Source organism: Chiloscyllium plagiosum, unplaced genomic scaffold (genome assembly GCF_037043375.1).
Source record: "Chiloscyllium plagiosum isolate Xiang-an unplaced genomic scaffold, Cpla_swu_hap1 HiC_scaffold_10, whole genome shotgun sequence".
Lineage (NCBI taxonomy): Eukaryota > Metazoa > Chordata > Chondrichthyes > Orectolobiformes > Hemiscylliidae > Chiloscyllium > Chiloscyllium plagiosum.
Window position 1 is genome coordinate 79202395 of NW_028270148.1, and position 16158 is coordinate 79218552.

General features: G+C 41.2%; 1 protein-coding gene across 12 annotated transcripts in view; it reads right to left on the bottom strand.

The window, feature by feature from the left end:
- The window catches only part of serac1 (serine active site containing 1), a 178187-nt gene that overhangs the window by 141654 nt on the left and 20375 nt on the right, over positions 1-16158 (bottom strand). For all 12 annotated transcript variants that reach the window (XR_015758475.1, XR_015758479.1, XR_015758478.1 and 9 more), the window contains exon 4: positions 6801-6890. Coding sequence is in view for 8 of the 12 variants with exons in the window: in XM_087991483.1 (XP_087847609.1) it covers positions 6801-6890 (90 nt within the window). In the remaining 4 variants the exon portion in view is untranslated. The remainder of the gene's footprint in view (positions 1-6800; positions 6891-16158) is intronic.

Consider the following 16158-nt stretch of genomic DNA (forward strand, 5'->3'; position numbering starts at 1 on the left):
TTTGTGACCATAATGTGGTAGCTCTCCTGACTGCAAAAGGCCTCGCTGTCTGTGGTAGAGCAACCACCATGAAACCAGGCAGCACCAGTCATCTCTTCCATGGGTGTTACAATGTTCATGATTAGGGGACTGCTATTAGTTTGAGTTCTCTCCCTCAGACCTCAGGCTAACCTCATCATCACAGCAGCTAGATCAGCAACCTATTCCAGTATAAGTGGTGCAGAGAACAATGTATGAAAGAGTATGCTCAGAGTATGAAAGTATGTGGCCTGGGCAATATTAGATGCATTGGTGATCATCTTCCAAAATGCTGTAGATTCTGGAGCAGTTATTACATTTGGCAGTACAGTCACTTGGTCTAAATTTCTAAGCTCAGGTTCATGTCAGAAGTTCACGTTTGTGGCATTTCCCATTTAACTGCACATTTCTGCATCAAAGTCATGACAAATGCCTTCTTCGGTAATGCTGATCTGTATGTGCATCACTGAATGGACGTAGTCAAAACAGGTTTAGCACCATTACTTTTCACCATGCACCAGACGTAAAGTCTTACAGACAGTGTGCGTTTGTGATCACACCCTGACAGATCAGCCCGTCGTCTCAATATTCTCTATCACTCTCAGATGCCACAGAATTTTATAGTCCTCTCACCCACCCTCCCATTTGACCTAAAGGATGCTGACAATGCACATCCACCAGACACCTGTGAGGAAACCTAAGTCAAAAGAAAGCTACATGCCACGCTGTAGATGAAGGAAGCCTCAGGTCGACCTCTAATGAGGAAGGTGAGGAATCAGATGCCTAGCACCCTGAGACACATGAGAGACCATTTGAAGGATGTTGAGACATAGGTATAACAGAGGCATATGACATACGTAATACAAATCCAACTCGACAAATAAAGAATGAAGACCCACTGCTCATGTCATTAAATACTCTTCAATTCTGCCCTCTAATAAGACTCTTTCAAGGATGAGTAAAGATAAATGTAGGTCTTTTACATTCAGAAGCCAGGGAAATTATTTTGTGGAACAAATAAATGGCAAAACAACTGAACAGTATTTTGGTTCTGCCTTCACAGAGGAGAACACAAATAACCTCGCAGAAATGTTGTGGAACTAAGAGTCCAATCAGAATGCAGAATTAAAAGCTATCAGTACCAGTAAGGCAATGGGACTGGGAAATTAATAGGGTTAAAGGCTGACAAGTCACCAGAGTCTGATAATGTGCATCTCAGACTACTAAAGGAAGTGGCCGAGGAATTACTGGATATATAGGTGGTCATCTTCCAAAATTCTTTAGAATTCTGGAGGAGTTCCTACAAATTTGAGGGTGGCAAATGTAATCCCATCACATAAAAAGGGAGGGAGAGGAAAAAAAAACAGTATTACAGACCTGTTACCCAAACTTCAGTCATGGAGAAAATGTTAGGATCACAAAAGACGTGATAACAGAACATTCAGAAAGTATAGACATGATTGGATAAAGCAAGCATGGTTTTAATTTATGAGGAGAAAGTGAGGACTGCAGATGCTGGAGATCAGAGCTGAAAATGTGTTGCTGGAAAAGCGCAGCAGGTCAGGCAGCATCCAAGGAGCAGGAGAATCGACGTTTCGGACATATGAAAGGCAAATCATAGTTAACAAATTGATTGGGAAGTGTTTGAGAATGAGGTAGCTAAATGTAACACATCTAAGTTTGCTGACAGCCCAAAACTGGACAGGATTAGGAGTTGTGAGGAAGATGCAACAAGGCTTCTGTGTAATTTAGACAAGTTGAGTCAGTGAGCAAACACATGGCAAATGAAATATAATGTGATTATGTAGTTACATGCTCTGGCGTGAAAAACAGAAAACCTGAAGATTATTTAAATGGTAACATATTGGTATGTGTGAATGTACAAAAGGATCTGCGTGTTCACCAGTCAATGAAAAGATCTGGATTTGAGAGAGCTGGCTACACACATTCAGGTTGTTAAAAAAGCTAAAGACTCCCAAGCTGTTTCCTTAAGTGTTATTCAGTAGCCATTTTGGTACCACTCCCTTACAACTTCTCTTGAAAACAAAACAGGACAAAATATTCTCTTAAAGTGACAGCATCATCACAACTCCTGCTTAAAATAAAACATCAATATACAAAGATGGATTCATATTTAAAATCCTTAGTCTTACTCTATTAGTACACTACAATCCATCTACATAACATTGACTCTTAGCATGCAACATTCATTACTATATAGTATTTTGGTCATTCTACTCATGCCACTGAAGGCCACGTCATCAAAGCCACGACAACGCATCGGCAATTACATTTTCTCATCCTGCCACATGTATAATTTTCGAATTGAATAGCTGCATTAATAAGCTCCATCTAAACAGTCTGGAATTTTCAAACCAAATGGCATGACTTTAAATTGGTATAGGCCATTTGATGTCATTTAATTGTCTTTGCTCTTTCGGGTAAAGGTATCTCCCAGTATCGTCTGAGTAAGTTCAACTTAGAAATATAAGCTGTTTGCCTCACCTTCTAAATATAGTCTTCCAACGTGGAATAGGATATGAAATAAACTTTGTAACTACACTGACTTTGTCATAACCCACACATAATCATTGAGCACCATCTGATTTTGACACTATTACTATGGGCAAGCTCCAGTCACTGCAACTCACTTCAATTATGTTGTCTTTAAACATGCATTCAATCTCTGTTTGAACTTGTGCCAACTTTAGAAGGTTAAGTCTATAAGGATATTGCTTAATTAGAATACTATTTCCTATTTCTATATCATAGAACATAGAACATAGAAGAATACAGCGCAGTACAGGCCCTTTGGCCCTCGATGTTGCGCCGATCCAAGCCCACCTAACCTATACTAACCCACTATCCTCCATATACCTATCCAATGCCCGCTTAAATGCCCATAAAGAGGGAGAGTCCACCCACATTACACAAATGTGTAATTTGTTTAGTACTTCCCAGCTTATTTCCACATATCTCCCCATGTGGTAGTAATAACTCTTTCAGATCATTTCAATTTTCCTCTGGAAGGTAACTCAATAATTTACTCCAATTTTTGAGAACTTACCATTGCCCGATTTGAAGTGAGGAATGTCCAATTCAGAATTCTCTACTTGTTTCTTCACTATGTTGTAACCAATAACATATTCTCCTTTGCTTTCCTTCCTTCAAGGTACCTTTTCAGCATATTCATATGATACACTGTCAGATTTCTTTCTACCTAGTGTTCTTATCAAAGAATTCACTTCACTGGATCTTCTTTTGATTTGATAAGGTTCATTAAACCTTGCTTATAAAGGTTCACATCACTGCAAGTAACACTAACATTTTGTTTCCACTTGTAAAATTGGAATTTTTTCATTTCTTGTCTGATTCCTGTTTCATCACATGCTGTGCTACTTTTAAATGCTGTTTAGTCAACTCACCCACTCTATTTAATCTTTTCCTAAAATTTGACATTGTCGAAATATGTGGTCTCTGAACTCTGTCTCATTGTTTACTCCTTAATTAATTTCAGTGGTCTGCTCACCTCATGCCCAAATGGATAACTTTGATAGATTCATTTGGTGCATTCCTAATTGCAAAATGTACAAATGGAATACCTTTGTGCCAATCCTCTGCATAATCTTAACTATAAATTTTCAACTTGGTCTTTAAAATGTGATGTCACCACTGTAATGCTCCCAATGATCCTGGATGGTATGTAGTGGATTTGAATTGTTTTATTCCTATCTATAACTATCTATTTTATGCTATCTATAACTTCCCTGAATAATTTTAATGTAAAATTTGACCCTTGATCCAATTATGTCTCTGCGGGTAGTCCATATCTAGTAAAAATAAAATTGAGTAGGTCCTTTGATATTCTGTAATGAAATGGACTCTGGAAATAAGGTGGACACTTCCATTTTTGTGAACAAATAATGATTCCCACATTTTGTTTTAAGAAGGGGTCCAATGCAATCAATTAACACTTTCTTCTCAAACAACCCCTGACCAGGTTGCAAATTCTGGTGCAGCTTTTTAGCAGTGAAAACACCTGATCTTTTTTACTTCACTTTCCCCAGTCATGGGTTTCCTATGATAAACAATCTTCATTGTCTGCTACCACCCAAGGATTTCTGTTTTCTCCAATTTCTATCCCTCACAAATTGAAATTGATATCAGAAGCCAAAGTTTGATTTATGAACCAACTCAATCACTGGCCATTCCAGCTGCTTCAGCTTACAGTTTTAACTGTCTGCTTTTCCATACATGCTCTCAGTACTACAGGAAGTGAATTTTTGAACTCCTCCAAAATAATCATATCAGATGATTATTGTAAGTTTGACTTATTTTCAATGCCCTACTACACCTACCAAAATTACTTTTTTTTGATCATTTCAACTCAACGTATGTTGGACCAGGGTCCCTCCTTAGATTCCTGAAACATTGTCTTTAGGCTTCTGGCACAAGCTCATATGTACTTAAGGTAGCATATTTCACCTCTTCATACTCCCCAGATACCTCCTCTGATAGTGATGCAAATACTTCACGAGTTCTACCAAGTTCACTGGCCACTTCATTTGCTTAGCCACTTTCTCAAATCAAATGAAAAAGGCTTCTACATCCTGCTCATCGAATGTAGGGAATGTTTAGACATATTTAGACAGATTCCCACCAAGCCTTTGGCTACAATTAGTTTGCTCATCTACTATCCTCTTCACTAAGTCGACTTTCCTCTCTAATTCAGCGAAAGGAAGGACTGCAGATGCTGGAGATTAGAGTCAAGATTAGAGTGGTGCTGGAAATGCACAGCAGGTCAGGCAGCATCTGAGGAGTAGGAAACTCAATGTTTTGGGCAGGAGCCCTTTTATCAGGAATTACTGATTTCTGATAATTCTGAAAGCCTTTAAGTCCAACAATCCTAAACACAACTTGGAATTACTGATCCTAACAGGCCCCCCAATTTGTTATGGATCAGACCAGACCTCAAAATAGTTTAAAGGGGTAGCCTGGACCCTACCTTTCTCTTATTTTAAAGATAGATATGAAATGTGATGTTCCAGATGCAATGTGACTGGCCAAACTACTTGACGTTAAGCAAAACACAATGTATGGAAACACAATAGTTAAAAAATGGACAAAAGAAAGTAGAATTTAGACTATTTGAAAGCTTAACCGAATGCTCAATACAATAACTATTACTAATTAACTGTTCCAATCTGAAGACCTTTCATTAACACACCGCTTGTCAAAAAGGCAAATTCAGACACAGATTCTCACATACAGTTCTCCAATCCGGGAGGAAACAACATAAAAAGAAAATTCAGAGAAAGTCGCAGCTCAGGCACATACATAGAGGCTTCCAACTTTTTGAAATCCTAATATCCTCTGATGTTACTGAAACCAGAAATATGGATCTGAGAGAGCTGGCTACACCCTTTCAGGCTGTTAAAACAAATCCAAGTCCTTCCAAGCTATTTACTGAAATTGTCTCCAGTAGCCAATTCTGCCTTACAACCTCTCTTCAAAAGAAGCTAGGGCAAAATAACCTCTTAAAGTGACAACATTGTCACAATATTCATCTAAAGAATATTTTGAGATTTTAAAAGCATCAAGCGTTATAGGGAAAAAGCAGGAATATGGCACAGAGACAGCTATGATCATACTGAATGACAGAGCAAGTGTGAAGGACCGACTGGTGCACTCCTGCTCCTAGTTTCTATGATTGGTGACCTCGGACAACAACCAGTACAGCCATAGTATCCTCCATTACTATACCACAAAGATCAGTCAGAAGGAGAGCCACAATCTTTGGCTACGCAGATGATTTGACATCTGCATGTAGCTCATTCATTGGCTGTCTACACTGGCTACAGGTTACTTTTCACTCCACATTTCTGCTTGCTCGCAGTCTGCTTTGGGTTCTTCTGTGGCTTCCTATGCAGGTAAACAAAAGATTTCTGTTGTCCTATTCAGTATATACACAACTCTCCCCTCTCAGGTTGCCCTGCTCACTTGACGTTCCTTCTGAACAATGTCCATGGCATTTAGGTACTATTGGCCTGACCAGCATGTGCTGCTAGTTGTTACTGCATTGTTGACCAACTCACAAGCCCCCAGACTCCCCTCTCTACATTGCCAAACGCATAATGTTATCATTGGGACCTGTATCATAAATCAACAACTGTCCAACTCCTACAACGACTGCAAGAATGAAGACTCATTCCTCAGCTGTCAAGTTCAACAATGACAACAGGTGTCACCAGCTGTCACTTTTTAAAAGCTGCCAAGGCTTTAACGTTGTGTGTTCCGTGCATGCTTACCAATAAATTCAAAATTGTGGTTTATTATCTCTTTGACTGGCCTAAATGCCTGTTACTTGCTGATTTAAAGAAAGTGTGTGATGTCTCATTGTGACTTCCCAACTGCTTCTTATAAAATTTGCATCCAGCATTAGGGGGAGATCCAACCCAATTTTACAGATTGTCCACGCTAATTGCCATTCATTTTTAAGATCACAATCTCACCATTTTGCACATTTGTGAGTGAAAAAAAACAAATACACCAGTTAACCATGCAGAGTGCCCATTCTATACGGCCTCTGCACTTTAGCCCACCGACATATGGTGACTTCAATTTGCTGTACTAATATAATTGCAACTCTATGGTGCAAAAATGCTACCTCAATGTTTCACCACTTAGTTCAATTTATTCAATTATAATTATTACATATTTTAAAAGGCTAAAAGCTTGCCATGTATTTCAACTCTGTCTCAATAATGGAAATATTTACTAACCATCCAGGGGCAATGAGAAAATCTTGGCTGTGGCTTGCACCAGTCTTTTGACTGCCTTTTGTAGTCCTTTTCTGGCTTTGCCTGGAACTCCTAAAAAACAGCAAAACTGACAATCAACATTATGCAAACTGAACATGAGCTTTGAGAATGGGAAGATTAAAGAAGAGAAACACTGCAAACTTCCCAGTTGGAACAAATCACCAAATAAATTAAGTCAATTTTTTTTGTCTTGCACTTATCAAGACTAGAAAGCATCCAAGGAGCAGGCGAGTCAATGTTTCGGGCAATGCCCTTCACCAGGAATCATTCTGAAGGGCTTATGCCCGAAACATCGATCCTTCTGCTGGTCAGATGCTGCCTTACCTGCTGTGCTTTTCCAGCACCACACTTTTTGATGATGCATCTTATTAAACTCAGTCCACACAGGTAGACACTGGTTTGACTGAGTATGTCATGCACAGAACAGCGGGGACTGGCATTAGATAAGAACTAGGAGCAAAAGAAGACAACTCAGCCCCTTATAAGTCTGTTCTACCATTTGATACGATCATGGCTGATCCCATCTCGGCATTAACCCTTCCATTTTCCTGCCTGCTCTCCATAACCCTTTAACACATGACTAATTAAAAATCTTGATTTGGAGATGCTGGTGTTGGACTGGGGTGTACAAAGTTAAAAATGACAACACCAGGTTAAAGTCTAACAAGTTTACTTGGAGGCAGTAGCTTTCGGAGCGCAGCTCCTTCATCAGGTGACAATCACCTGATGAAGGAGCGATGCTCCGAAAGCTGGTGCTTCCAATTAAACCTGTTGGACTATAACCTGGTGTTGTGAAATTAAAAATCTGTCTACTTCCTCCTTACTTTTAATGTCCCAACATCCACCGAATTCTGAGGTAATGAATTCCATAGATTTACAACCTTTTGAGAGAATTAATTTCTTATTTTGGTTTTAAATCTGCTATCACTTCTCCTAAAACCATGATCTCTTTTTCCAGATTGCCCCATGAGAAAATATCCTTTCTACTTTATCCTTTCTCTTTCATGGCTTATCTCCTCCAATTACATAGAGTCATAGAGATGTACAGCATGGAAACAGATCCTTCGGTCCAACCTGTCCATGCCGACCAGATATTCCAACCCAATCTAGTCCCACCTGTCAGCACACGGCCCATATCCCTCCAAACCCTTCCTATTTATATACCCATCCAAATGCCTCTTAAATGTTGCAATTGTACCAGCCTCCACCACATCCTCTGGCAGCTTATTCCATACACGTACCATCCTCTACGTGAAAAAGTTGCCCCTTAGGTCTCTTTTATATCTTTCCCCTCTCACCTTAAACTTATGCCCTTTAGTTCTGGACTCCCTCACCCCAGGAAAAAGACTTTATTTATCCTACCCATGCCCCTCATAATTTTGTAAACCTCTAAGGTCACCCCTCAGCCTCCGACACGCCAGGGAAAACAGCCCCAGTCTGTTCAGCCTCTCCCTATAGCTCAAATCCTCCAACCCTGGCAACATCCTTGTAAATCTTTTCTGAACCCTTTCAAGTTTCACAACATCTTTCTGATAGGAAGGAGACCAGAATTGCACACAATATTCCAACAGTGGCCTAACCAACGTCCTGTACAGCCGCAACATGACCTCCCAACTCCTGTACTCAATACTCTGACCAACAAAGGAAAGCATACCAAACGCCTTCTTCACTATCCTATTTAACTGCGACTCCACTTTCAAGGAGCTATGAACCTGCACTCCCTAAGACCTTACCATTAAGTGTATAAGTCTTGCTAAGATTTGCTTTCCCAAAATGCAGCACCTCGCATTTATCTGAATTAAACTCCATCTGCCACTTCTCAGCCCATTGGCCCATCTGGTCCAGATCCTGCTGTAATCGGAGGTAACCCTCTTTGCTGTCCACTACACTTCCAATTTTGGTGTCATCTGCAAACTTACTAACTGTACCTCTTATGCTCGCATCCAAATCATTGATGTAAATGACAAAAAGTAGCGGACCCAGCACCGATCCTTGTGGCACTCCACTGGTCACAGGCCTCCCCAGGGAGTGTACGCTTAATCTGTTTTTTCACGAGACAAACCCCTCATACCTGGAATCAATTTCGTGAACCTCCTTTGAAATGTCTCCGATACAACAACATCCCTCCTCAGGAAGGGGACCAAACTGCATGTAATATTCCAGGTGCAGTTTGACTAAAACCTTGTACAGTTGCTGCAACAATTATCTATTTTTATATTTTGTACCGTTAGTAATTAATGCTAAAATTTCATTTGCCTTCCTTGTTACCTGCAGTAACGACATGCTAGTTTTCTGAGAATCATGCATGAGGACATCCAGACCCCTCTGCACTGAAGCACTCTGCAGTTTCTCTATTTAGACAATACATTTCCTTTCTTTTCTTCGAACAAAAATGACTGGGCTCACACTTATTCACAATAAATTTGATCAGCCAAATTTTGGCTGATTCACCTAACCTATAATATCCATTTATAAATTTATTTCTTCATTGCAATTAACATTTCCACCTATGTTACTGTGATCTGCAAATGTGGTTATCCAGGTCAATCAAATAGATTATAAATAGTTGAGCCCCGAGGACTGAACCTCATGGCATCCCACTAATTATATCTTGCCAAACAGAAAAATACCATTTATCCCAACTCTCTACTTTCTATTAGTTAGCCATCCTCTATCCAAGCTAACAAATTACCCATAACCCCTTCCTACAATACACCGACATCAGTTCCTCATTATCCATATTGCTTGTTATATCTTCAATGAAATCTAGCAAATTAGTGAAACATGATTTACCCTTCATAAAACCATGCTTACACTGATGCATTCTACTTTGACTTCCCATTGTTAATAATGGGTTTTAACAATCTCCCAACATGTTAAGCTGACTGGTTTGTCGTCACCGGCTTTCTGAATCCCAGTGTTTTTGAATAAGAATCTTATATTTGCATTTTTCCTATCCAATGGAACCTTTCTTGCATCCAGGCATTTTTGAAATATTGTAATCAATGGATTCACTACCTCTGCTGTTACTTCCTTTATGTCTGGGCTATTAGGCCCTGGGTTCTGATCTGGCTTCAATCTCAAAAATCTGCTTAGTACTTTTTATCTCGTGATAATAACAATTCCAAGTTCCTCTCTTTCTATAATATCTGTACGGGATGGTAGTGTGAAAAGGAAAGCTAAATATTGACTTAGTTTACGTTCATCATACTTGCCTTAATAAAAGCAGTGCTATGTATGGACAAATTCATTTTATCGAAAAACAGCAGGGTCCTGTTTATGAATGTGTAGCTTTTAGCACATGAAAATGAATCACACTGTCAGCCCAAATGATAATCTTGAATTAGTTTGAGACTCAATTTTGAGCACACTCAGGTTTATTCAGTAAATGTGGTCCAACAGTAGAATTGCAACCAATGTCAGGCACGATATTCTGAGGTATGCAAGCACAGACTAGTTGAACAATTGTTAGCATGCTGCAGATAATCAAAGGAATATGTTGTTTGATACAATCTGCCAATCATTGTAGAAACAAAAACAGAAGTTGAGGCAGGGTCACTGGACACACCCTCTCTCTTGCACACACATAAGCAACTTCTCTCTCGCACAGATACAAAACCCCTCTCTCTCGCTCTCTGTCTTGGAGATGCATATACCCTCTCATTCTTGGACAGATACAAAACACCCTCGCTCTCTCTCTCTCTTTCGCACGCAGAGACAAACACACTCTTCAGCTCTCTCTCTCACAGACACAAACACCCTTGCTCTCGCATAGAAGCACATTCTCTCTCTCTCTTGCACGGACACACGCTCTCTCTCTTGCACAGACACAAACACCCCCTCCCTCTCTCGCAGAGACGCAAACACACACAAACATCCCCTCTCTCTCTCTTGCACAGACACACACACTCTCACTCATTTGCAGTCACAAACACCCTTCTCTCTCTCTCTCTCACTCGCACAGACACAAACACCCTCTCTCTCTCTTGCACAGACATAAACACCCTCTCACGTTCTCTCACTCGCACAAACACCCTCTCTCTCCCTCTTACATAGACGCAAACACAGTCTCTCTCTCTCTTGCACAGCCACAAACACCTCTCCCTCGCACAGACGCAAAGACCCTCTCTCACGCAAACGAACATACTCCCTCTTTCTCACAGGCGCACACATCCTCACTCTCCCTCGCACAGAGATAAACACTCTCTCGCGCACACAAGCACTCTTTCTCCTCACAGACGCACATACTCGCTCTCTCTCTTGCACAGACACAAACACCCTCTCATGGACGTTCTCACTCGCATAAACACAAAAACACTCTCTCTCCTTCTCGCATAGACACAAACACATGCTTTCTCTTGCGGACTCAAAACACCCTCTCTCTCACACACATGCAAACAGCCTCTCTCTCGCACACATGCAAACACATGGAATCATAGCAAGGCAGTCTTTCCACTTATGCAATCAGAATATTGCTACATTCAACCACCCATAAGTCTGTGTACAAAAAGCAAAGACCTGCAGATGCTGGAAATCCGAAACAAAAACATAAATCGCTGGAGAAACTCAGTAGTTCTGGCAGTATCTGTGGAGAGAAAGCAGAGTAAAAGTTTCAAGTCCAGTGAGTCTTCTTCAGAACAGTTCCAGTTCTCTGGCAATTTATATTTTTGTTGCCATAACTCTAAATTCTCTTGATATTGTATAGCAAAACATCATTGCCCTTACCCTTGACTGCTCAGAAGAGAATTACGGGATCCTTGACATGATTGAAATATAAATTTGTTAACTTTTTGAATGTTATTTTTATAGCTATAATTAAAATTAAAACTGCTTTCTACAATTACTGCATTGTATTCCTTGGGAGGCAATGGCATAGTGGTGTTTCTTTGGATGTGCGATGTTTTTGTTAGGATGTCCCCCCCCAGTAAGGCAGTGGAATAACGGCGTTGTCACTGGATTAGTAATGTTCTAGGGACATTAGTCTGAATCCCACTAAAGCAGATGGAGAAATGTGAATTTTATGAAAAGCTAATCTAATGGTGAAAACATAGCCACTGTCAATTGTCATCAAAAACACAACTGGGGGATCCAAGGTGGCAGCGATCTAGGAAGATCACGTTGCACTACACCACAAGCGGGACAAATTTTTAACCCGTCTTACCCAGATCACCATGATATCCTGGGACTCTGGAAAGGTTGTTGCATCCCAGGAAACTTAAAAATCAATTTACTTTGGCTTTTGCTGTCCAGGGATGCCAAAGAAGGGTGAAAGAGCGTCCAAGGCTGGGCCTGTGGCCCAGCCTGCAGGATCCTCAGATTCTATTTCTTACCAGGCCCTGCTGAAGGAGCTCACGAAATCTCGGTGAGTTGTTGGATAAGCAGATAGAGGAGAAGCTGGCCCTGATCTCGGCCATGCTGCAGAATCATGAACAGCAACTGGGAGTCCTGGAAAAAAGGATGGATGAGGTAGAACACAGAGTCGCAGTGGTGGAAGTTGATACTGGTTCCTCAAAGAATAGGATCCAAGCCCTGGAGACGCAGGTCTGTAATTTGCTTGACCAAGTTGATGACCTCGAGAAAAGGGGAAGGAGAAAAAAATATTCAGATCATTGGTCTGCTGGACTGTAAGAAAGGTGTGTGGCCGGCGGAATTTATTGCGGACTGGTTGCCGAAGTTCCTTAACTTAGAGGCTGGAATGAGTGGCTTGAAGATCAAGAGGGCTCACCGGTTCACGGCGCAGAGGTTAGGTCTGGATCAACATCCTTGTCCTATCTTGGTCTGGTTTCATCATTATAGAGATAAGGAGAGAATCATGGAAGTTTCCAGAATCCGGGGCAAGGATCCGAAAGCCCTAGTTTACGAGAGTTCTAAGATCATGTTCTTCCAGGACCTCTCTGCAGCAATGATCCAGGAAAGAAAATCCTATGAGGCGTCATGAGATGACTGAAGGAGCTTGGGTTCCAGCATGCTCTGAAGTATCTGGCAGTGTTTCGGATCACGTTAGATGGATCTGTACATCTCTTTGACATGTCAGAGAAGGCAAGAGACTTTGTGGACAAATTAACTTAATCTGAACAACTTAGTATGTACAAATAGTAGTGTTTTTGGGTATATCTTTGCTTTTTCCTTTAAAAAAACAGGGAAGTCCGTTCGGAGCTTTCTCCTCCTATCTTTTTATTGGTAAAAATCTGGTCTAAACTATGTTTGACGGCAGTTGAGATGTGCACTTTCAATTTCTGAGTTAAGTTATACCAAAGGATGGATGGGGTACTTACCTTTTTGTTCAAAATGTCTTTATTCACTAGAAATTACAGCATGGAATAGCATTCTTTTCTGCTTGTGTTTGTGGTACAGCTCTAGCTAGGAGGAGGGAAATGGCTAGATGCCTACTTATGGGCAGTTTATGCCCGGTTCAGGTATTTAAATACCCGGACTGCAGTACTGGCAGCGGGATGGCAAGTTGGGTTTTGGGATGTGTAGTTTCCCCCTTTGAGCAGGGGTGTTAATTCCCCTATTCAGCACCATTGGCGCTTTATATGTTGGCCTGTTTTTTGGTTTTTGTTGTATATAATCTTTGATAGTTTTGTAGATTTGATAATTGTAGTGGTTTTAATTTATGAGGAGAAAGTGAGGACTGCAGATGCTGGAGATCAGAGCTGAAAATGTGTTGCTGGAAAAGCGCAGCAGGTCAGGCAGCATCCAAGGAACAGGAGAATCGACGTTTCGGGCATAAGCCCTCCTGAAGAAGGGCTTATGCCCGAAACGTCGATTCTCCTGTTCCTTGGATGCTGCCTGACCTGCTGTGCTTTTCCAGCAACACATTTTCAGCTCTGGTTTTAATTTATGTAGTTTTTATGTTTGATGGATCTTGCCACACTAAGGCTCGGCGATTTGTGATTTGAATTCCTCCTCTCTGGAATCTAAATGTTACTGCAGAACGTTATGGCTAATGACTTAATTAAATGGTGAACCTGGAACATCAACGGGAGTCACTCACCTTTTAAGAGGAAGAAGATACCTTCAAGTCTTAGAAAGGAGAAGGTAGATATTGCTTTGTTACAGGAGACACACTGGGATGATAGGGAGCATTTGAAACTACAGCAGAATGGCTTTGAATGGGTTTATTTTTCATCTTTTAATACCAGAAGCAGGGGAGTGGCTATATTGATTAGGAGGAATCTCCCATTTAAGTTAGTAAGTTAAAGACACCCACGGGAGGTTTGTAATTCTCAAAGCCCTGATAAATGAGGAAGAATATGGTGTTTTAAACGTTTATTGCCCTCTGGCTCATCATCTCAAATTTCTGGTAGATGCATTCTCTAAATTGATCAGTCTCAAGTCCCGGCATGTCATTATAGGGGGAGATTTTGACTGTCTCATGGATCCCACAGTAGACAGGTTGCCCAAAGGCCCCCCGATACCCTCTGTACAAACTAAATAATTAGTGGATCCGTGTGTTGAGTTAGAGTTGATGGATGTCTGGAGGCGTCTCCACCCTACAGGCAGGGATTTCACATTTTTTTCCAATCCACACAGATGTCACACCAGGATTGATTCTTTTCTGACCCTCGTGGCAACCCTGGACTTGATGGCATTTTGTACGATTGGTAATATTATTATCCCTGATCATGCTCCAGTGTACCTGTTGGTTAAGATTAAGGACGTTACAGTGGGTTCAAGGCACTTACGAATGGATCCCTTTATCCGCAAGGACAATAAGTTTGTGGAGTACCTCTCTAGGGAATTTCGGGCATTCCTAGGCATTAACTCAGGCTTGGTTTCCTTTGGGAAACTGACAAAGCCTATACCAGCGACTTAGGTATTTCCTACTCTGTTAGTAGGAAGTAGTAGAAGGGTGAACAGCAAAGTCTCCTCGAAGCACAGTTGAAGGCAGTCGAGAAGGCTTACTTTGACAGGTCCTCATTTTTCAAGCAACAGAGGATTACGATGCTGAGGTCTGCATTGAATTCCGTGCTCACACAGACAGCAAAGAAGGAGCTTACTTTCGCAAAGTAAAGGTTATAGGAGCGTGGTGACAAGCCAGGCAAGTCTCCCCAGGAAAAGGAGTGCCCCTCAAGCCATTACATTGATTAGGGAAGGGTCTGGGAACTTAACATGCGATTCCAAAAAGATGAATGTGGCATTTCAGATATTTTACTCCAAGTTATACCAATCTGAGGGTTGTGAGGATGGGTATGTCAAGATGGAGTCCTTCTTCAAGGATCTGGAGCGACACCCGAACAAGAGTCTTTTCTCAAAGCCCCCTTATCAGAGCAAGAGGTGCAGGAGGCTGCGAAGCAGCTTCAGGATGGAAAGGCGCCCGGTCATGATGGACTTCCCAGCGAATTCTATAAGGAATTTATAAACATTGTCAGGCCGGATGCTCAACATGTTCAATGACTCATACAGTTATGATCGTCTCTTGCCATGTCTGAGAAGGGCCAATATTTTGCTTATTCTTAAAAAAGGGAAGGTCCTGGACCTTAGTAGAAGCCCATTTCAGTCTTAAATGTAGACTTCAAAATCCTCTCTAAGACCATTGCGTTAAGGCTGGAGAGTGTTACCTTCTATTGTTAAAGAGGACCAGATGGGCTTCATAAAGGGCCATAGATTTTCCAATAGTGTTAGGAGGCTGCATAATATAATTCAAGCATGTCAACAACAGTCAATACAGGGATTGGGGATTTCTCTAGATGCAGAGAAGGCATTTGACCAAGTTGAGTGGCTGTACCTTTTTTATATTCTGGAGCTATTTGGTTTGGGCGAAGCCTTTATAAGATGGGTGAAGGTTCTCTATAGTGACCCTCATTCACTGCAGTCATCATCAGTGGGGTACGATCAAGCAATTTTAACATTTTTAGGAGCAGCCAGCAGGGCTGTCCCCTTTCACCATTGCGTTTTACATTAGTGAGTGAACCATTGGCAGAGGCCATTCGTAGGGGTCCTCATATATTGGCTCCAGAAGTGGGGTCAAAATTATGTACAATTTCATTGTATGCAGACGATGTCCTCATTTTTGTCAAATCCAGCAGTTTCTGTGCCTCACCTGATACAATGCATCAGCATGTTTGGCACCTTTTCGAGGTACAAGATTAATTTTGCCAAGTCCGAGGCTATGCCTATGGATGGTCTTACGAAGGTGCTCGGTCTTAAGGGTGAATATCGATTCCCATTTAAGTGGTCACAGGAGTGTTGTGTGTATTCAGGCACATTCATCACTCCAGTTCTTGATCGGTTGTTCAAAATTAATTTTGTTCATTTATTCGACAAAATCAAACAATATTCTTCAAAGATGGGAGGCGCTTCCGATCTCACGGTT